This window comes from Myotis brandtii, unplaced genomic scaffold, assembly GCF_000412655.1.
Source record: "Myotis brandtii unplaced genomic scaffold, ASM41265v1 scaffold536, whole genome shotgun sequence".
NCBI classification, from domain to species: Eukaryota; Metazoa; Chordata; class Mammalia; order Chiroptera; family Vespertilionidae; genus Myotis; species Myotis brandtii.
The window spans coordinates 263401-285147 of record NW_005369967.1 but is presented as its reverse complement, the minus strand read 5'-3'; the positions used below and the strand labels follow the sequence as shown (position 1 = coordinate 285147).

At 37.3% G+C, this 21747-nt stretch overlaps 1 protein-coding gene across 10 annotated transcripts in view; it reads right to left on the bottom strand.

The window, feature by feature from the left end:
* Window positions 1-21747, bottom strand: part of FUT8 (fucosyltransferase 8 (alpha (1,6) fucosyltransferase)) — a 232794-nt gene that overhangs the window by 59178 nt on the left and 151869 nt on the right. For 9 of the 10 annotated variants that reach the window (XM_014549149.1, XM_014549150.1, XM_005877902.2 and 6 more), the window contains 3 exons: window positions 19991-20106; window positions 19711-19873; window positions 8052-8166 (listed from right to left, as the gene is read on the bottom strand). In XM_014549149.1, the coding sequence (XP_014404635.1) occupies window positions 8052-8166; window positions 19711-19873; window positions 19991-20106 (394 nt within the window). Of the gene's footprint in view, window positions 1-8051; window positions 8167-19710; window positions 19874-19990; window positions 20107-21090; window positions 21160-21747 lie in introns of those variants that run through there. The other variant, XM_014549154.1, reaches the window with a different exon arrangement.

Below are 21747 nucleotides of genomic sequence, written 5' to 3'. Positions count from 1 at the left end.
GATCAGGCAGGCAGGTAAGCAGTTAGGAGACAGTGGTCCCAGATTGCGAGAGGGATGTCCAATCCCACAGGGATCTGGCCTAAACCAGCAGTCAGACATCCCCCTAGGGGTCTCAGATTGGAGAGGGTGCAGGCCGGGATGAGAGATACCCTCCCTCCCCCGTGCACGAATTTCATGCACTGAGCCACTAGTCTATACTAATAAAAGGGTAATATGATAATTATACCGGATCGACCAGACATCTTCCGGATGTCCGACTTCCTTCCATACACTTAGGGGGTGACCAGGCTGGCAGGGGGCAGTTAGGGGGCAGCCAGGCCGGCAGGGGACCAGTTAGGGGGAGATCAGGCAAGCAGAGGCAGTTAGGGTCAATCAGGCAGGCAGGTAGAGTAGTTAGGGGCGATCAGGCAGGCAGGCAAGTGGTTAGGAGCCAGCAGTCCCAGATTGCGAGAGGGATGTCCGACTGCTAGTTTAGGGGATCGGGACTAAACTGGCAGTCGGACATCCTCTGAGGGGTCCCAGATTGGAGAGGGTGCAGGCCAGGCTGAGGAACTCCCACCCCCCCATCATGCATGAATTTCGTGCACTGGGCCTCTAATAAAAGCATAATATGCTAATTAGACTGGACGTCCATGCTTACGGACAAAGGCGCAGTGGGCGGGGGCTATGGCAGAGGCAGCAGAGCCCCCTGGCCGCAGCAGTGGTGGGCGGGGGCTGAGGCCAAGGACCTTGCACAAATTTCGTGCATTGGGCCTCTAGTTTTAAATAAAAGTCAGAGTAATTTATACTGTTTTGCCAGCTCTTCCATTCTGCAAAGGGCTATTTTTTGGGGTACTATTGGTACTTATAGCACTTGTCTACACACTGAGTCACCCAGCCAGGGCCTAATTGTTTCTTGCTAGGATGTCAATTCATAATTGATTTAGTGTGCTGATCATATATCTCGTGACTTTGCTAAATTCACTTATTTGCTTTATGAGTTTATTGTCATGTAGTTATTGTTGCTTAGTAAATTACTTGGGATTTACCTTGTAGACAGACAATCATGTCACCTGCAAATAGGAATTTTTTTTTCTAGTACATATGCCATTTTTCCTTTTGTCTTGTCTTATTGCACTGCATAGAATTTCCAATACTGTGTTGAATAGAAGTGGTGATAGTAGTCATCCTCGCCTCATTTCTAATATTAGGGAAAAAGCATTTAGTCTTTCATCACTAAGGGTGATGTTACCTATAGATTATTTATAAAACCTGTAAGCTGCGATGGCATCTGGTCTTGGACTTTTATATGTTGGGAGTTTTTTGACTATCACTTCAATTTCATTGATAGTAATGGGTCTGTTTAGATTTTCTAATTCTTCATGGTTCAGTCTTAAGAGGTTATATGCTTCTAGAAATGTATCCATTTCTTCTAGATTGTCAAATTTGTTGGCATATAATTGTTTGTAGTATTCTTTAATAATTCTTTGTATTTCTGTTTTGTTAGTTGTAAACTCTTCTTTCATTTATCATTTTATTTATTTGGGCTCTCTCTATTTTTTTCTGAATAAGTTTGGCTAAAGTTTTGTCAATTTTGTTGAACCTTTCAAAGAACCAGCTTAGTATCATTGTTCTTTTCAATTGTGTTTTTTAATTTCTATTTCATTTGTTTACATTCTGATCTTAATTATTTTCTTCTGTTTGTATGTTCTTTTTCTAGTTCTTTTAGGTGTAAAATTAGATTGTTTATTTGGGACTTTTTTGTGTTTCTTGAGATAGGCCTGTAGAGCTATGAACTTCGTTACTAACCTGCTTTTGGTTTATCCCATAAATTTTGAAAAGTTGTTTTCATTTCCATTTTATTTCAAAACAATTTTTGATTTCTTGTTTGATTTCACTTTTGATCCATTGGGTTTTTTTTAGTAGTATGTGTATTTGTGTGTTTTCCAGTTTCCTTCCTGTAGTTGATGTCTAGTTTAATGCCATTGTGGTTAGAAAAGATGCCTGATAATGATTTCAATCTTCTTGAATTTACTGAGGTTTGTTTGTGGCATATGTACTGGATGAATGCTTTATAAATGTCTATTAAGTAAATCTGGTCTAAAATGACATTTAAGTCTATTATTTCCTTATTAAATTTCTGTCTGAATGATCTACCAAACTAGAAAGTTTTCAGTTATTTCTTCAAATCCTCACTCTTACTTCATTCTCCTTATGGGACTCCAGATACAAACGTAAGAAAATTCTATTATTGCCCCAAAGGTCAGTCCCTGAGGCTATGTTTATTTTTTTCAACTTTTAGTCTCTCAGTTATCAGACTGGATGATTTCTATTGATCTAACTTCAAGGGCACCAATTCTTTCCTCTGTCATAGCTATTCTACTATGAGACAATTTTTTACCTTGGTAATTGTATTTTTTAGTTCTAAAATTTTCTTTTTTTTTCCTTGTATCTATTTCTTTTCTGAAACTTTCTTTTTTTTTTTTTCATTTGTTTCAACTCTGCAGTTGCTTAGTGGGGCATTTTTATTATTATAGCTTCTTTAAAATTCTTGTCAGGTAATTCCAACATCTGTGTCTCATCTCACTGTGGTGTCTGCTGATTATATTTTTTTAATCTAAATTAAGATTTTCCTGGTATGATGATGAGTATTATGTTATGAGACACTGCTTTCCATTTTAGTAGGCAGTCAAACTTTAGAGTCCTAGCTTACTTTTATGAACTGCGGCTCAAATGTCAATTATTTGTTAAAAGCCATTTCAGTGGTATTTTGTTCTGCCCACTTGTGGGCTACCTAGTGGCCATTCTGAAGCCTGAATAGTATATTATACAAGAGTTCAGCAATCAAACCTCTTTCTGTAGTGATTCTGATCAGTTTCATGCATGATAATCAGAGGTCTGCCTGGAATTTCAAACACAAAAATCCCTTTCTCTAACTCCCTCATCATCCTAACCCTCCCTCAACTCAAGTTGGAGTGGGAAGGGAACTGCCTCAATTTGCAGTGTGGCAATGGTGGGCTTTGTCCAAAGTCTCTGCAATGCTAATACCAGTTGGGAGAGGTAGGGGTGCCTTCATTATGTCAGGGCAGGTGTGGTGACAAAGCTGTGTGCTCAATCTCCACAGCTGAGGCACCCAGAGAGGGTAGGGAAGCAACTTTTCATGATGTTCCCCTGGAATAGGGTAGATAAATATCAAAATGTTTTTTTTTAAATGTTTGTTTGTTTGTTTTTTGTTCCACCCACTGGTTGGAAGGTTCTAAGATACAAAGGAGGCAAAACAAAGCACAGGAATTTCACTCTGTACAGGATTTCTTTTTGTTGTAATTAGCAGGAAGAACAGCATATCATGTGTTCACTACTTCTTATCCAGAAACAAAAGCCTTTAGTTTAAGCCTACCACATTTTCAAAACATTTAATGCACATTTAACTCAGATCTATAATGCTACTTGCTTACTAGAAAACTAATGATTTTGTGTTTCCAGTGACAATTGCTCCCTTTTAAAAATGATAAGCCAACTTTTATTTAACAACTAGAGGCCTGGTGTACAAAATTCATGCGGGGGGGGGGGGTGTCCCTCAGCCCAGCCTGCACCCTCTCCAGTCTGGGACATCCCTCCCACAATCCAGGACTGCTGGCTCCCAACCGCTCACCTGCCTGCCTGCCTGATTGCCCCTAACCGCTTCTGCCTGCAAGCCTCATCACCCCCTAACCACTCCCCTGCCAGCCTGATCAATGCCTAATTGCGCCCCTGCCGGCCTGGTCGCTCCCAACTGCCCTCCCCTGCTGGCCCAGTCGCCCTCAACTGCGCTCCCTTGCCAGCCTGGTCACCCCTAACTGCCCTCCCCTACTGGCCTGGTTGCCCCCAACTTCCCTCCCCTGACGGCCAGGTTTCCCCTAACTGCCCTCCCCTGCAGGCCTGGTTGCCCCCAACTGCCCTCCCCTGCAAGCCTGGTCCCTCCAAATTGCCCTCCCCTGCAGGACTGGTCCCCCCAAGCTTCCCCCCCCCTGCAGGCCTGGGTCTCCCCCCCCAACTTTCCTCCCCTGAAGGCCTGATTGTCCCCAACTGCCCTCCCTTTCAGGCCTGGTCCCTCCCAACTGTCCTCCCCTGCTGGCCTGATCACCCACAACTGCCCTCCCCTGCCAGCCATCTTGTGTCCACATGGGGATGGTCATCTTGTGTTTTGGAGTGATGGTCAATTTGCATATCACTCTTTTATTAAATAGGATTCAAATCTTGAGAACAATATAGAACTGTCTTTTTATGTAAAAGGAAAACATAACATTCGTTTGAAGAAAAGAACTCTAACACTGAACACTTAAAGAGATTATTTAAAGCCTCTATGGAATATAGGCTTTGAACACAGGAAGGACTCAAATTTACCAGCTTTCTCTAAGGGTTCAGCTTTACTTACTTTTTTCACCCATTAGGTAAGTACAAAGGGCAAGATACTGGATCCTTTGGTTGCAAAGCCAATAGTATCTATTCTATCCCTAACCTTTTAAACATAATCAACCCTCTCATGTGGCATACTATAAAAACCCTCTCTTTATTTCCAATGATACTTACAGCCTCAAGATATGGTCTCCTTTATTAGCTCTGATACCTCCAAACCCAAGCCCAGCCACTCTAATCACTCCAGGGGAAGATGATTCAGACCAAAATTTAAAATAAAACAAACAAATAAACAACAACAACAAAAAATAAACACAACCCTCCAAATAAGCAAACAAACAAAAACCCAGAAACCTCAGGTAGATCTGAAGAAGAGAAAAACCCAAAGCCACAGGGCTATTTTATTGGCAGAATGTTAACTACACTTCTTCCATTAATCCTAGATAGCCTCTGATATGCATTAACTTGATAGAAGAAATGATGGTGCATGTACATGTAAAAGTGTTGGATTTTTATAGATAATATAGTATAATGACCTGTCTCTATCTATTCAGATATAACCTCTATCCACTCAGGTGGTTCAACATACAAAAATTCATCAATGCCACATCAACAAGATAAAGGAAGAAACCACATGATCATCTCAAGTGATGCGCTATACTCTAAATAAAATAGGATTTTAAAAAATGCTTATTGGTGATGTATGAGTCATACATACATTAGTATGTATAATAAACTTCAGTATGAGTAAAAATCTAGTAAAATTGAAAATGTTTTCAACCATCCAAATCATTCCTTGAAAGTAAATTATAGAGTCTTGAATTATTTGTCAGGAATATAATTAGGTACTTAAATGACTAAAGTCTCCCAAAGAGATTTTAAATATTAAAAACATTTGTTTTTATTGTACCTTTCCCCTATTATTTCCTACTTAGATACAAATTATTATCATCTTTTAGTTTTAAAAATTTATTTATTTTTTAAATATGTTTTTATTGATTTTAGAGAGAGGAAAAGAGAGGGGCAACACTGGTCAGGGTAATGTAATCACTTTAAAATCCACATAAACAGTCCCACTATTCTGATTAAACTTTCTAATCCATTTCATTAAATTAGTGAAAAAGCATTCTTTTTAAAAGAGCTGTCCTGCTTAAAAATACACTGGGAATAAATATTCCAGTTATAGAAGGCATTCCTTAAAAATACATATTTTTAATTTGGGAGGAATGGGAGAAAGGACTCTTATTCACCTCTATCCAGAGAAGATGAAGCATGAGTGACATCTAAGATGTTAAAAATATAGTTCCTGACTTCAAAAACTTTTAGAATACACAGAAAAAATGACCATGAATACATTAAATAATTAACAAAAATAAATAATTAAAGAAAATTATTTTTCTGAAACCTTTTTTTACTAAGACTTCCATTGTCTTCTTGAATATTAAAAATCACTTTTTCTTTTTTTCTGATGGAAAAAAAAGCATAAAAGATTTGTTAAATAGCAATGTTTGAAATTGAAATTAAGATTGAAGTAAAATGCTGTTTTGCTATAGCCTAAAAGATTAAAAAAAACCAATGTAGTTTTAATGCATTAACATGACTTACAAGTGAAATTCTCCAATATAGGAAAAGAGAAATCAGCACATAAAGGATCAAATTTGCACTATAGGTGAAAGCACTTGGCCACTTAAAAACCAAGAGGGGAAAAAAAACTAAAGCAGTTTCTTGCTACAGTGTGGGGAGCTGAACCATGATCAAAGCATAGTTTAAATATAAATTTTGTTGGGTAAAAATTTAATAAAAATGTGGAAATGTAAGAAACTCAGAAACCATAGCTATTTCCATTTTAAATGAGGATGATAGCTCTGCTCCACCAGCTGTTTACAGTTCATTGAATGAGGTTCTAGTCTAGTTGATAGGATATAATTACCTCTTCCCTACAGGAGGCAAGCGTTTCTCATTCTACAGACACCTCTGATGAATGTCCCCGGGAGTATGAGACCAAGACAGCATGCCAAGATCAGTTTCGTTTTTAATGATCTCTTTAAACACTTGATTTTCTATTTTTCTCTATTTAAGTATAAGAAAATGTGCACCTTAAAATATACAGAACCCAGTCACTGGCTAGCACGCTGCTTTTAACCTTAAAAGGAAAGCAGTGATTGTACACAGAAAGTATACCATCAATAGTATTAAAAAGGATAGGCATGGTAATTTCAACACTAGTGTTGAAGAATTCTACTTACTAATATTGTATTCCACTGAACACTATTCCATCTATAAGTTCCTGTCAGTTAATGATGCCTCCATATCCCTAGTCACTTCATCTCTTTAACTACTTCGAAGGGCCTATCGATTCTATCTTCCCAGTCTTTCTCAAATTTGCCTCTTCACTTCCAATGCAAACGGCCACATAGCTCAATAATTCTCACTTGCTGTATGGTCCTCATATCCTAAATGGTCTCCTTGCTCTAGTCTCTTCCAATACTAACACAGTTAACCAAAATACTATTTCATATTAATATCACTAAAGCACTCTCATCATGTCACTCTTATGTGTAAAAACCTTTCAAAAACTTCTGGCAGATGAAGAAAAAAAAAAAAAAAGTAAATCAGTCCTATCCCCACAAATATGTAAGATTGTGTATGAATATTAATAACTAAAAAAGAACAATAAAAAACGAAGAGAATAAATTTAAAAGGGTCTAGAACAGGGGTGGGCAAACTTTTTGACTCGAGGGCCACAATGGGTTCTTAAACTGGACTGGAGGGCCGGAACAAAAGCATGGATGGAGTGTTTGTGTGAACTAATATAAATTCAAAGTAAACATCATTACATAAAAGGGTACAGTCTTTTTTTTTTTTTTTTTTAGTTTTATTCATTTCAACCGGGCCGCATCCGGCCCGCGGGCCGTAGTTTGCCCACGGCTAGTCTAGAACTTGGGGTTTAACCTTGATTTTTTCTTTGCTATTTATTCTTAAAGTGATTTTTATGCAATAAATGAAATATTTCAGTAACCACTTACTACTTATATATCATAAAGCTTAACCTGCACCCAAGGACCTCTGCAATCTGGCTCCCAAATCTACCTTTTTTCCAGCTTATTTTTCATCCCTCCTTTCATATAACCCCAAACTCCAGGCAAACTAAAATATCCCGTATCTTACTGGGTTCCTATATTGCCCTTTCCCAGCTATGGATCATTACTCACATCATATGCTCCAACTAGTGTGCTCTTCTCTTCCACTCAAGTGTCTAAATCCTACCTAATTATCCTGTACAGCTTAGTTCAAATAATACCTTTTTCACAAAACTATCCCTAACATCTTCTTTCTCCATTGAGGATTTCATCTATATTTCTCATATAAAATGTACACCTTTCAATTTTGCATAGTTGTATGTGTGTGTGCGTGTGTGTGTGTGTGTGTGTGTGTGTGTGTGTGTGCTCAGGCGTGTATAAGTAGCAGCCCCCTTTAGGGTAGAGGCCTTGTTTTAGCCATCTTTGTATTCCACTCAAGGCATCACAGAGAGTCTGAATAAATATGTAAAATGAGTAAGGACTCTCAAAAGAGCAAAGGCTAGGATGACTAGAAATCAACAGCAACTCTCACTTTTAGTTTTATTATGATTTCCCTTCTTTTTCACTCAAGTTTATTTTTTAACCTAACCTTCTTACCTGAAGATATGTTATTCTCCGCTGGACCAGTTCTGTCAAATCTTTGGCCTCTTTTTCCCGCCAATCACCTGCTCCATCTGTTTGACTGAGGTAGTATAGATCCGTCATTATGGACCTATGAAAGAAAACAACATTGGAAGTCTTACTTTTTTGCACTTTGTCATAGGATTACACAAACATAAGAAGAGTCAAATTCTTCATAAAGATTGATGCTCACACCGATGCTAATACTCATTTTTTATTTTCTATCAAGGCTGTGAAATCAACAATTAGTCTTACTGGTAAGAAAAACCTACCTCTCCCCACACCCAGCCAGTGAGCTGTACTTACTTTCCAGCACAGAGTACTACAGAGACTAGGGGGAAGTGGATATTCTTTTAAATAAATAAATAAATAAATAAATAAATAAATAAGGAGATTAACATAAGGGGAAGAAATTAAATTGGTGCCAGTATTTGAACACTTCCTTTGTGTTTTCTCTGTCATTTCTGTCTTCTCTTAAATTTTATCTTTATACTTTAACACTGAGTGGCTGGAAAAAGTTCAGAGAAAAATTTTGACACAGCTCTTAAACAGTATTCGAAACCAAGGGTCAGCGAACATTTTTCTATAAAGGGCCAGGTAGTATATATTTTAGGCTTTGTGGGCCTCTATTGTTTAAAAGCAGGAGAGCTGCCATAGACAATATGTAAGTGAATGTATGTACGGGTATTCCAATAAAACTTTATTTACAAAAACAAGCTATGAGCCAGATTTGGCCCCTGGGCCATAATTTGACAATGCTTGGTATAAACTAATAAAATAATTATTAAGATACTTTCCCATTTTGCTGTAGCATCAGTAATTTCAATTATAACATGGTGGATTTACTACAAAGTAAACTAAAATACCTAGTACATTAACAAGAAAAACTTTAGGGCTGGTGCAAATGGTTTTATTTATAATGCATTAAATAAAAGTCATGACTTACCTTTACCATAAAAAAAAAGACTCTTCTCTTTATCTAACACTCCCCACCAATCTTTCAGCAAACATTTAATCAATTTCTAACCACATATCACCCCTGGTTTGCTATGAGTGAGCACTGAGCCATCAACTGATCCACCATCTTTTTCTCATCTGAATTATTTCAGTAACCTTTGAATAGGTCTACACCCTGCTTCACCCTTGCCTACCTCTACAGTCTACTCTCAAAAGAGCAGCCATATCCTATTAAATGGTCAGTCAGTACTCCTTTGCTCTTAATTGTTGAATAGGATCGTCATCTACCTCAGTCAAGTCCAAAGTTATTACTTTGACCTACAAGGCCCCAGACAATATGGCCCTCTCTTCCTTGTTTACTTCAGCCAATAACACTAACTTTTGAATATGCCAGGCATGTTCCTACTTCAGGGCCTTTGCATTTGGTCTTCCATCTCCTGGAATGCTCACTTCGCAGACACCCATCCACATGGCTCACACAGATGTCCTTCAAATCTTTGCTCATATGTCACATTCTCCTTAAGGCTTTCCCATACCACTCACTTAAAAATTCCAACACCCAATCATCATCACCATTTCTTGGGTTTCCTTCTTTCTTCCCTGCTTTATTTTCTTTAAGCAATTATCATCTTCTAATATACAGTGTTACGTCTTTATTTTACCTTTATCCCCCTACTAAAATTTAAGCCCCATGAGAGCAGGGCTGTTTATTTAAACTGTTTTCTTTTTAATCATCATTTAGAATAGAACCAGCCACACAGAAAACGTTCAATACCAGTAAGTATCTTTGACTAGATAAGTGAATAAAAAAGTAGCAAAAGAAAAATTTCAAGAATTTTAATGTGATAATATTGATAATTTTTTTACCTTTTACAAATCCAATTTTGTGGTTAGAAAGGTTTGGGGAGTTGTCTTTAACTAGTTACAGCTCCAGCTTCATCCCTTCTCTACACTTTTCTCCACATTTTGTGTTAACTCTGCTGTTCAAGGAATGCTTATAAGGATGTGTTTTTTGCTTGTGAAAATTATAAAGTTAAAAATTTATTTCTATTTGTCAGAAAAGTATATATATAAACAAAGTATATCATACATATACTTCTAGAAATCACCTATAAAATGATATTAACTAAAAAGCATAAAGTATTAGCTGGAGATTCAAAAAATACTTAGAGAAAATAGATGTAATGTTAAATAATAAGAACAACAACAATGAACAGGTATTGAGCTCTTACTATGGGCCAGATATCTATTTTAAGTGCTTTACATTATTTCATGTAATCTTCACAGCTGCCTTATAAATTAGATAAGGAATGTGAGGCACTAAGAGATTAAAGAATTTGCTCAAAATCATAAAGTTCAGAAACAAAGGGTGGGAATTCAAATCCAAGCAATGTGATTCTGAAATTTAGGCTTTTAATGACTGCACTAACAAACATCAAAGTATGGGATCAGGAGTACAAAAATGTGGACTCTGTTCAATATAACTATGCAAAATCAGAAGAGAAAGAGCATTGGGAGCTGGACAGACCTATTTCCCAATTTTGGCTCTACCTCTTAACTGACTTTGTGTCCTAGGAAAGTTATTTTGACATCTCTGAGACTAAGTTACTTCATTTAAAATAAGTATAGCAAAATGATTAATGTTAATACATACAAAGTAGTAATATATGTGGTGGCTGTTAGCTATAGCCTGAATAACTGTGTCTCCTCCAAAAATTCATATCTTAAAAAAGGCTAATACCTAATGTGATAGTATTAAAAGGCGAGGCCTTTGGGAAGTGCTTAGGTCATGAGGTTAGAACCCTTGTGAATGGGATTAATGCTCTTATAAAAAAGACCCAACTGAACTCCTCCGCCTCTTCTACCATGTGAGGACACAATGAGAAGGCGCTGATCTGTGGATGAACCAGAAAGAGGGCCCTCACCAGCCTCCAGAATTTTCTGGTGCCTAGTTTTTTGGACTTCCCAGACTCCAAACAAAACGATGAGAAATAAATTTTTGTAGTGTATAATCTACCCAGTATTTGGTATTGTTGTTATAACAGCCTATACAGACTAAGACATTACTATTTATACTACTAGAAGCCTGGTGCATGAATTCGTACATGAGTGGGGTCCCTTGGGGTGGCCTGTGGGGATCGGGGCCCAGCTCACACCCCCAGGCTTGCAGCCCCAGCTCACGCTCCCAGCCTCGCAGCCCCGCTGTGGACTGGTGCCACCCCATCACCTGCTCCACCATCCTGCCTGCGGGGCGATTGATCGGGCCAGGCCCCCTGTCTGGCTCCCTCAGTGCCTGGGAGCTGGGCGGTGGCCCCACCCCCTGCTGCCACCAGTGGTTTCTGTCTGTGGGGCAATCGGGCCCCTGCTCACACCTGCCTTAGCCTGGCGCCACCCGCTCACTTGCTCCACCATCCCGCCACAGTCCCGCTCTCATTGGGGCCCATCGGGGCCGGCAGCACCTCCACTGCCGCCCACTGCCAGCACTGCGTTGCCGACGCCCACCATGTTGTATGCCGTCCCCTGGTGGTCAGTGCATGCCATAGTGAGCAATCGAACTCCAGGTTGAACAATTCGCATATTAGGCTTTTATTATATAGTTAGGATGCCTCAGAGTTGTTTCATAGCTATTATCTTGTTTCTAAAGAGTACCTACTAATAATTCTACAACTAAAAGGAAGGATCCATTGGATGTGACAGTAATATGTGGTACTGAAGGCCAGTCAGAAAAATAATCCAAAACCCACTGCCTTATGCACCCTGAAGGAGATTGATCAGCGAGGACTCATTTAGCAGATGATGAAGCCAGCCCTCAACAACTGCAACTTATCTAAGCATACGTGACATAGTCCCAGTTCTCTTTTACTCCTGCTTCTTTACTAGATGTTAAACCATTTAGTAACAAAACACTCTTCACCGCACGAAAACTAAAGTCTTATTTACTATCATAGAAAACCATTAGAATTATACACAATTAAGAGAGAATACTTGATAACAGGCCCTCTGAATAAAGCAGAACTATTAATAATACACAAATAAAATTAAGAATCATAGCCACAGTTTAGAATATTTACCCAACTTACAGTAAAACAGCTTTCACAAGCTTTAGGACCACAGGGTCATGTGTTGTGAAGCCTTTTAGGCATCTGTTTAATGTGTCAATATTATCCACACACAGGATACTTCACAGCTTTACTATTTCCATGTGCACCCTTTTAAACAGGGCAGCATACTTGATACTTTATCTTTTTAATATTTCTTACTCTCACCTAAGATCCAAAACATTTTCTTTTTATGAAAAAGTTTTAGTTGGGGGAAAAAACCAAAAACCTACAACTTACTGCTTCCTTAAGAAATTAACTTGCAGTTTTACACATACACTGAACAGAGGTTCAACTTTTAAGTTTTTCCAAATTACAAAACTGAAGCTCCTATGAACTATTATGTAGCCTCCAGTTACTGGGGGAAAAGTCATCACCCACAGGAAACTGTGTGAGTTGATCATGGAAACACATAAGCAGTCTTTTTTATAAGTCTTTTTCCTACCATTCTCATCACACTCATTATTATTTATTCTCATGGATTTCATCATATCCAAATGTGGTCATTTGCTTTTTCCTACCCATACAATAGAAGTGATCACAAAATGTGTTGTAAATCTCAACTTTAAATGGCAATATTGTTTCTTTCTGTAGTAGAGTGGGATAAATAACCAGTCTACCAGCATTAAACATATACATAAACAGACAAATAGCACTACATTTCATTGACAATAATAATTATATAGCCTCAAACAGGTAAAAACTACTTTAGATCTAATTTGGAGAGAAAAATAGTTTGAAATATAAAAGTTGGCATAGTTTTATGCTTTCATCCTGTAGTAGTCAATCCATTCCTTTACCATTGGGAATGAAAGTCCATCTCTGTATTTTTTTTAATAAATTCGAAAAATGAAAACATAAAAGTGAATGTTTTTACCAAGTTACATCACTACTAAGCCTTGGCAATTATTCATATCCATCGCAATCTGTCTATAAAGTGGAATAGCCAAGCTTATAACTAGAAAGCCAAACACCAAAAACAAACAAGCAAACAAAACATACAAACGAAAAAAAACACAACAGTCAACTAAAATTAAGTTTGCTTTTAAATATTTTTTTCTTGGACTCCCCATTGGAGATCATGTAAGGAAGACAAGCCCAGAAAATGACCTCAAATTCAAACTAGTTCTTGGAAGATTCAATAATGTTTTAGAAGTTACCATTCTGCACAGTTTATCATCTTTTGGACAAAGACATGAGAATAATCAAACAGAAAGTTTCAGTTGTAGCCAATTATTGGGAAACATAGTAACTGAAAACCATTCTACTCCATTTTCAGTGACTCCACTCTGAAATCAAATCTCCTAAAAGTGACCCAAAAGCTGAAAATCTTGCTGTCTTGGTTTTGACTACGAAGATACAACAAATTTAGAAGGTGAATGGTAAATCTAAAGGCCTGGTATGAGGCCAGGTCAAAGCCTGGGAAATACAAACTCAGGCAAAGTACCAGCAGACTAGCACTAGTCAGTTGAGGGTACGGTGCAGGTGTCTGAAAACAATGGTAGAACAGAACAGAATCTATGCCTCTGACAGCAAGCCAGCTATGCCAGGCAACAAATCCTCTTATTTCAAAAGCTGGGCTACATTTATGTTCTTTGTATTTTCTGTGAAATTTCCTATTTTTATATTTTAAATATTCACAAAACTTCTTTTAAATGTCCTGCTCTATCTCAGTTATGCCATTGATGTTTTGCTTATACCTGATTCAAAATGGGAACCCTCATGCACTGCTGGTAAGAATGCAGACTGGTGCAGCCACTGTGGAGAACAGTATGGAGTTTCCGCAAAAACCTAAAAATAGAACTCCCATTTGACCCAGTGATCCCACTTCTAGGAATATATCCCAAAAAAACAGAAACACCAATCAGAAAAGATATATGCAACCCTATGTTCATAGTGGCACAATTCACCATAGCTAAGATTTGAAAACAGCCTAAGTGCCCATCAGCAGATGAGTGGATTAAAAAACTGTGGTACATCTACACAATGGAATACTACGCTGCAGTAAAAAAGAAGGAATTCTTACCATTTGCAACAGCATGGATGGAACTGGAGAGCATTATGCTAAGTGAAATAAGCCAGTCAGAGAAAGAAAAATATCACATGATCTCACTCATTTATGGAATATAATGAATAACATAAACTGATAAACAAAAACACATCCAGAGACAGAGAAGCATTGATCTGACCATCAAACTTCAGAGGGAAGGTAGGGGAGGGTGGGGGTAAGGGGGAGAGATCAACCAAAGGACTTGTATGCATGCATATAAGCCTAACCAATAGACACAGACAACAAGGGGGTGAGGGCACGAGTGGGGGAGTGGGAGGGCAATGGGGGGGAAAGGACAAATATGTAATACCTTAATCAATAAAGAATAAATAAATAAATAAATAAATAAAGCAAAAAAAAAATCTTTAAAAATAAAATATCTTGCCCTAACCGGTTTGGCTCAGTGGATAGAGCGTCGGCCTGCGGACTGAAGGGTCCCAGGTTCAATTCCGGTCAAGGGCATGTACCTTGGTTGCGGGTTCATCCCCAGTAAGGGGTGTGCAGGAGGCAGCTGATCGATGTTTCTCTCTCATTGATGTTTCTAACTCTCTATCCCTCACCCTTCCTCTCTGTAAAAAATCAATAAAATATATTTTTTTAAAAAATATCTTGTAAAATAAGACCAGAGGTGAAAAAAAACAATGTTAAAGAAATTCCCTGAGGGCCGGCACTGCACAGATGCAATTCAAGCAAGAAAATTTCAAAATGAAGGAACTGATACTTATTAAAGTTAATGTCACATGAACTGTAAATGAGTGATTAGATATATTCAGTAACAATATATAATGAGTATATTTTAAATATGTTTTTATTGATTTTTATAGAGGAAGGGAGAGGTAGAGAGACGGAAACGTCAACGATGAGAGAGAATCATTGATCGGCTGCCTCGCACATACCCCACACTGGGGATCGAGCTTGCCACCCAGGCATGTTTCCTGACTGGGAATAGAACTGTGACCTCCGAATTCACAGGTTGACACTCAACCACTGAGCCACACCAGCCGGGCAGTAACAATATTTTTTAACATGCACATTCAATAAAAATAAAGTCCATTCTCCATTGCTTAGCATAAGAATTACACTCCAAATCAGAAACACTATGTTATTTTTAAGGACTCATGTGTAACTGTGTCTTAAGACTACTTTTAAATACTGAGATCACTAAGTCCTCCAAAGTGAATCAAACATGAAGTCAAGAGTATCGAATACAGAAAATCCTTCAATGTCAGGTTTCTTCTAATCCCATGCTTCCTATCAGGATGATCCCCCTCTATACACTAGTGAACTTCTAACGGATACTCTCTCTTTTGTAGAACCCACTGCTGAAACTAACTAGAGCTTTCAGGTTTATTCAGGACAAATGGTTTTTCTCCTGTGACTTTTTCTTCACAACTCGTAGGAATCTCAATTGCTGGAGAATATTTTGACCTCAACTACATAATTTTCTTTAGTTACATAATTTTCATAAATCCTTCAATGGAACAATTTGTGTTTTTACAAAAAGGCCAAAGTAGAATATGGAATAATCAGTCAAAGAATACACATACCTGCCTCCCCACCTCCACCCCCCAAAAAAGACAGAGTTTACTGAACTCTTAACTAAATAGTGAGTGCTTAGCACTGTGGGATAGAGAAGATGTTTAAGCTAGAGTTCCAGTTCTGAGAGGATTATGATTTGTCACAGAGAAAAGCCAAATTAGTACACAAGAAACAATAATCTCCATTTATGAAAGCTATCCTCCTAGCAAAATACAAATCCTCAATTACTTTTGACTCCTCTATCTCCCCACATCAGATCTGTTAGCAAGTCCTGTAGCTTCTATTTTTTCACACACTTATCTCTTTCTCCCTACTGCAACCACTCTGGTCCAGAAGCTTATTTGCACTTCTGCAAAATTCTTCTAATTTCCTGGCACCAGGATTTCTTACACATGGCCTTCAAAATGAGCTTCCTAAAATGCACCAATAAGACTTGTCTATAATAATGAAAGTGTAATATGCAAATTGACCTAACGGCCAAACAGCAGAACGAACGTCCGTCTGGATGACCTTCCAGATGAAGCCAGGGCTGCAAAAGCCTACTCTTGCACGAATTTCATGCATCAGGCCTCTAGTACATTAATAAATGAAGAATGCTTCAAGCTCAGTAATAAAACAAACAATACTTCCCCAAATTAAGCATGTGACTTAAATAAACTCTTTACCAAGGATGATAGATGTATGACAAATAAACACATTAAAATATGCCCAACATCATTAATAAGGAAATGCAAATTAAAACCACAATGACATACCACTATATAGCTATCAGAATGGTGGTAAGGGGTAGGGGTAATGTAAAAACTGAGAATACCAAGTGCAGACAAAAATACAGAGCAACTGGAACTATTAAACATTGCTGGTGACTGCAAAATAGTACCATCACTTTGGAAAATAGTTTAGCAGTGTCTTATAAAATTAGACATTCAACTTACGACCAATCAAGCCCACTCCTAGAAATTAACCGAAAATAAATAAAAACATGTTTCCAGAAAAATATGTGTGGTACTGTTTATAGTGGCTGTATTCATAATCACCAAAAAATGGGAAAAAAAACAAATGCCCTTCAACTGGTAAATGGATATGCTGTGATATATTCATATGATGGAATATTACTTAGCAATAAAAAGGAATGTACTACCAATACACAAAACAACATGCATGAATATCAAATGCATTATGCCAAGTGAAAGAAACCACACTCAAAAACTACATAGTGTATGATTGCATTTATATAAAATTCTTAAAAGGCAAAATTACAGGGACAGGAAACAGATCTGGTTACTGCCAGGGACTGGCGATGGAGGAGGTGCTGATTACAAAGGAGCATAGTAAAATTTCTCGCGGCAGTAGCAATGTTCTGAATCTTGACTAGGGTGGTGGTTCCAAAACTGTGAACATTTGTCAAAACTAATAGAACTATGGACTAAAATATGCTCGTTTTATCATACATAAATTATGCTGCAATAAAGTTGATTCAGAGAGGAAAAAAGAGAATCAGTGTTTCTATCAAAGTCCTAAGAAAGAAAGAACCCCTTCTGAAGAAACAGTAGCCCTTAAGTTTTCCCCCTATAATTGATGTCTTTTTGAACAACAAAAAAATGATGAGCGATTCATAGGGAAATCTGAACAAGAAAACTGATAAACTTAACCTCTGATTTCTCAGAGAACATAGGCTTTCAGTCCAGAGACAACATAGACACTATGATTTGGGCAAGTATAAAAATGAAATAAAGATTTCTGTGTAAATCATCAGAGGCAAACATAAATGTCTGTCTTAATTTTTACACGTAAAAAACATGAAAATTAACAGTAAGATGGCATAATCTATATATACAAATCTTCTGTACTTGAACATTCACTAAAGGTTATTTCTCTAGTGTTTGATGGTGCTCTGCTCATTATTTGTGCCACTGCATTCTAATCTGGCTGCCTAGAGTTAAATTACTACTCTGTGAAGTTGTGTCCCAAGTTCATTATAATTTTTGCAAATGACAGTAAGAGAAATTGGTCTTTGTACCTTGGGTACCTTTCCATTTTTATTTTCTGTGAAATCTACAATAATAAAAGGGTAATATGCTAATTAGAGCAGATGTCTTCCAGACGTCATTCTGGACATAATTCCTGACGAAGCCAGGACTGGAGGGAAGCAGCCCAGGTCCTGGGTGCCTGCCAGCGGCCAGAGGAGGTAAGCCCAGGTCCTTCCTGGGTGCCGGATGGAAGCCGGTGCTGGCAGCCAGGGGAAGGAAGACCTACTCTTGCACAAATTTTGGTGCATCGGGCCTCTAGTATTATTATAATGTTTAATCCAATTCAATGTTATTATTTAACATATACTAAAAGGTAGTGTCAGGAATCATAATTCAACTTACAAAAATGTAACACTGATTTACCGTACATCAAGTATCCAGGGCCTAACGTTTTTCATTTGTATGCTGTTTCTACATTTGGTAACAAAATATATGTACAAAATAATTCTTTAAATAATTACTTTGATTCTCAAGTAATTTAATTAAATCACCCAAACTTTAAACATTCCATCAGAAGTCAACAGTCAAAATTCTCCTTTAAATACCACAGTTTACCCAACTCAAATCCTCTTCGGAGTTGGATTTCCCCATAAAACTGCAATAAGTAAAGCATGCAAACACACAGCTCCAATTAACAGAATCTTGGTACCTAGAATTAGCTTGAAGGTAGAGAAGCATTAAGGGCAGAATTAGTCATCATTTGGTCTAATGGTCTACTACTACTTGATTGCAAACTAGGCTAAAAATTTCAAAGGGTCTGTCCAATGGCATAATAATTCAATGTCCCTTGATTTCAAACTGTCTTACTTTTGTAGATTCATTAATGTTAAAATGAGTTGAATAAACTGATAGATTTTATTTGTAATTTCACTTAAATAAAACAGCAGGTCAGTATTTCAAAATCACTGCAATATTGCTAATGATGTTAATATATACGAATCCTATTGTAATAGGGTAACTCTTTTCCTCTTCACAGTGGTAGGTTGTGTTAATAGAACAATTTTTCATTTATTGTTCACTAATGAGACAGTAATTGCCATTACAGTCCTACTGGGAATATAGACATAAATATAACAGGGCTAAGGACAGTTTTCACTGTATTTATAATGATTCTCAGATACATTTTGCTCTGCATAAACACACCAGCACCAAAATGTTTTCTTTTCTATGTAATAAACTGCGTTATTTTCAAAAAAGTGCAAACAGAAGAATTAGGCAGATTTCAGGTTCTTCTTTCTAGCAACTAAATGCAACAGAATGATCCCTTTTATCAAAAACCTGTTCATCTTTAATTACAAACCCTAAAAAGAGGCTATTTTAATGTTTTTAATGTCTGAATTAGAAACATACTAGTAATTGCCAGCTCAGCATGAGTTCCAGCAAATTATAATATAAAACTGCAGACTCCACTTCAAATATCGATTGTATATGAAGGAAATTTACAGATTTCCAAAGTATTGTTGGCTTATACCACTACCTTCAGAATTTACTTAGGGTATAGAGATTTCTAAAAATGTTTTATTTATTTACTTTTTAAATATATTTTTATTGATTTCAGACAGTGGAAGAGAGAAGGAAAGAGAGATAGAAACATTAATAATGAGAATCATTGATCGGTTTTCTCCTGCACACCCTCTAAAGGGGATTGAGCCAACAACCCAGGAATGTGCCCTGACCAGGAATTGAACCTTGACCTCCTGTTCATGGGTCAATGTTCAACCATTGATTCACAACGGGCCAGACTAGAAATATGTTTTAAATAATATCATCCCGTGATATATTTTTAGTTGATGAACTACATCTGGCAATTATTATCCTTTGAGATCTCAGGTATTCTCCTACTCCTAACTATGGTAGGTATCATTACCATCCAACAGGGAAATTACCAAAAGTTCCAGCTTCCCATTCTTAGATTATAATTTTTACTAAAGCCCAAATGAAATGTAAAGTAAAAAGTGTACCTTTCATGATGTCCCAAATCTGACAGAAATTCATCCACATGTCTTTGGAGTTCATTTCCTTCTAAATTCTTTAATTTCTTCAATTCACTTTGTAGAAAAAACCAGAGCTCTTTAGCTCCATTTTCAATCCTCCTCCTCAGAATTTCATGATCCTTCCCCAGACCTGCAGTCAAAGAATTGGGAGTATCAGCATTTCCAATATTTTGATGAAATAAAATTTTCAATTATTGGTACTAATATCAATATATCGAGGAGAGAAATATACTGTATAATCACCTACCATTTCTAGTTTGTTTCTTATAATTTTCAATTTGCTCTTTGGCCTTCACAAGCTGCTCTTCTAAAGCACGAATCCTTCCAGAAGCTGGCCCCTGATCAATGGGGCCTTCTGGTATCCTGTAGTTCAGGAAAGAAAAATGTAAACATCTACCTTATAAATTATGCAACAAAATACACGCTTAATAAAGTTACATGCTAAAACATACTTATTGGAAACTGTAGAAGTCACTGAGCCATATATTAGAAGTACCAAGTAAAATTTTCTCTCCAAAGGTATACAATAAAATGTAAACACTGGAAGTATACTGAATAATAACAGCAAAAAATAATCTAGCTCGGCTGGAGCCATCCAGGCTCAGCCACCTGGTATGTAGATGATTGAGTAAATAAATTCATGATCCCTCACCAAAAAAAAAAAAATAATAATGATAATAATTTAGCTCTGAGATCTCCTAGGACTTAAGGAACCTTTAGAATTCTCTCCTAAAAAAAACTCTCATAATATTGCTTAGAAAAACTTTGCCATCAGTGGCAAAGTGGTCAATCCTTCATTAGTGTTGAGAATAACAAAGGTGAAAAAGAGGGTGACGAAAAGGTTTAAAGGAAATATGAAAGTACATATATGAACATGTGTCTATGTTCAAATACCAAATGTAAATTATTTCTAAATTAAGCATAATATCAAGCTGTGTAAATCTGTGCTCCAATTCATGAATGCATGACCTTATATTACTAAGTATTGGTTTTATAGGGCAAGACAAGAGTAGAAGATGAAGTATATCAGAAAAAACTGAAGATTAATGTCCCATTTGTTTGTATCAGAAAAAAAAATCAGTCAACAATACAAAATTTTGGAACATAGCGGAAGACCTCCAGGATCCCTTGCTTATATTATCAATCCATCCATAAAACTTCTTTCCCAACTGTACTGGTTTCTAACATGTTTTGTTTTATGTGACTTTTGGCAGCATTTTGTCCTCCATTTGGGCCATAAAAGATATCTACATCTTAATCCTGGAAAGCTTCTTTACATGGCAAAAGAAACTTTAAATGTACGACCTAAGTTAAGGATCTTCAGGTGGGGAGACAGTCTTGCATTACCTAGGTCGGCCAAAATTGTAATCACAAGGGTTCCTATCACAAAGTATTGGAAATGCTGATCCTCTCAATTCTCTGACTGCAGGCCTGGGGAAGGATCATGAAGTTGTAATCACAAGTGTTAGGTGCACAATTACCCAATTTATGAGGACAGATGAAGATTTTACTACAAAAAAGGAAAAGTTAGTGTGGCTATTAGCATTGAAAATGGAGGAAGGGGTCATGAGCAACAAATGCAAGAAATGCACCGTTAGAAGCTGGAAAAGGCAAGGAAACAGATTCTCCCCGAGAGTTTCTCTAGAGACTGTGGCCCTGCTAAAAAGGTTGGTTTTGCCCTAGTGAAACTCATTTCGGACTTCTGCTCCCCGCCCCCAAATGTAAGAGAATAATTTATATTGTTTTAAATCACAGTCTGTGGTATCTGTTACAGCAGCAATAGGAAACTAATACATGTTTGTGTGTGTGTATACTATATATATATATATATATATCCCACGTTCAAAGGCGTTGTTTACCCATATCTTCAGAAAAAAATCACTTCTATTGTCGTGGTAAACAACCTGCTTCCCTATTTATAATGGTCTGGCCCTCTAGCAACTTCAGCGCGAAATTATAGCTAATTTGCCTACAAACGTCAGGTGGTCATAATAATCTGGCCAC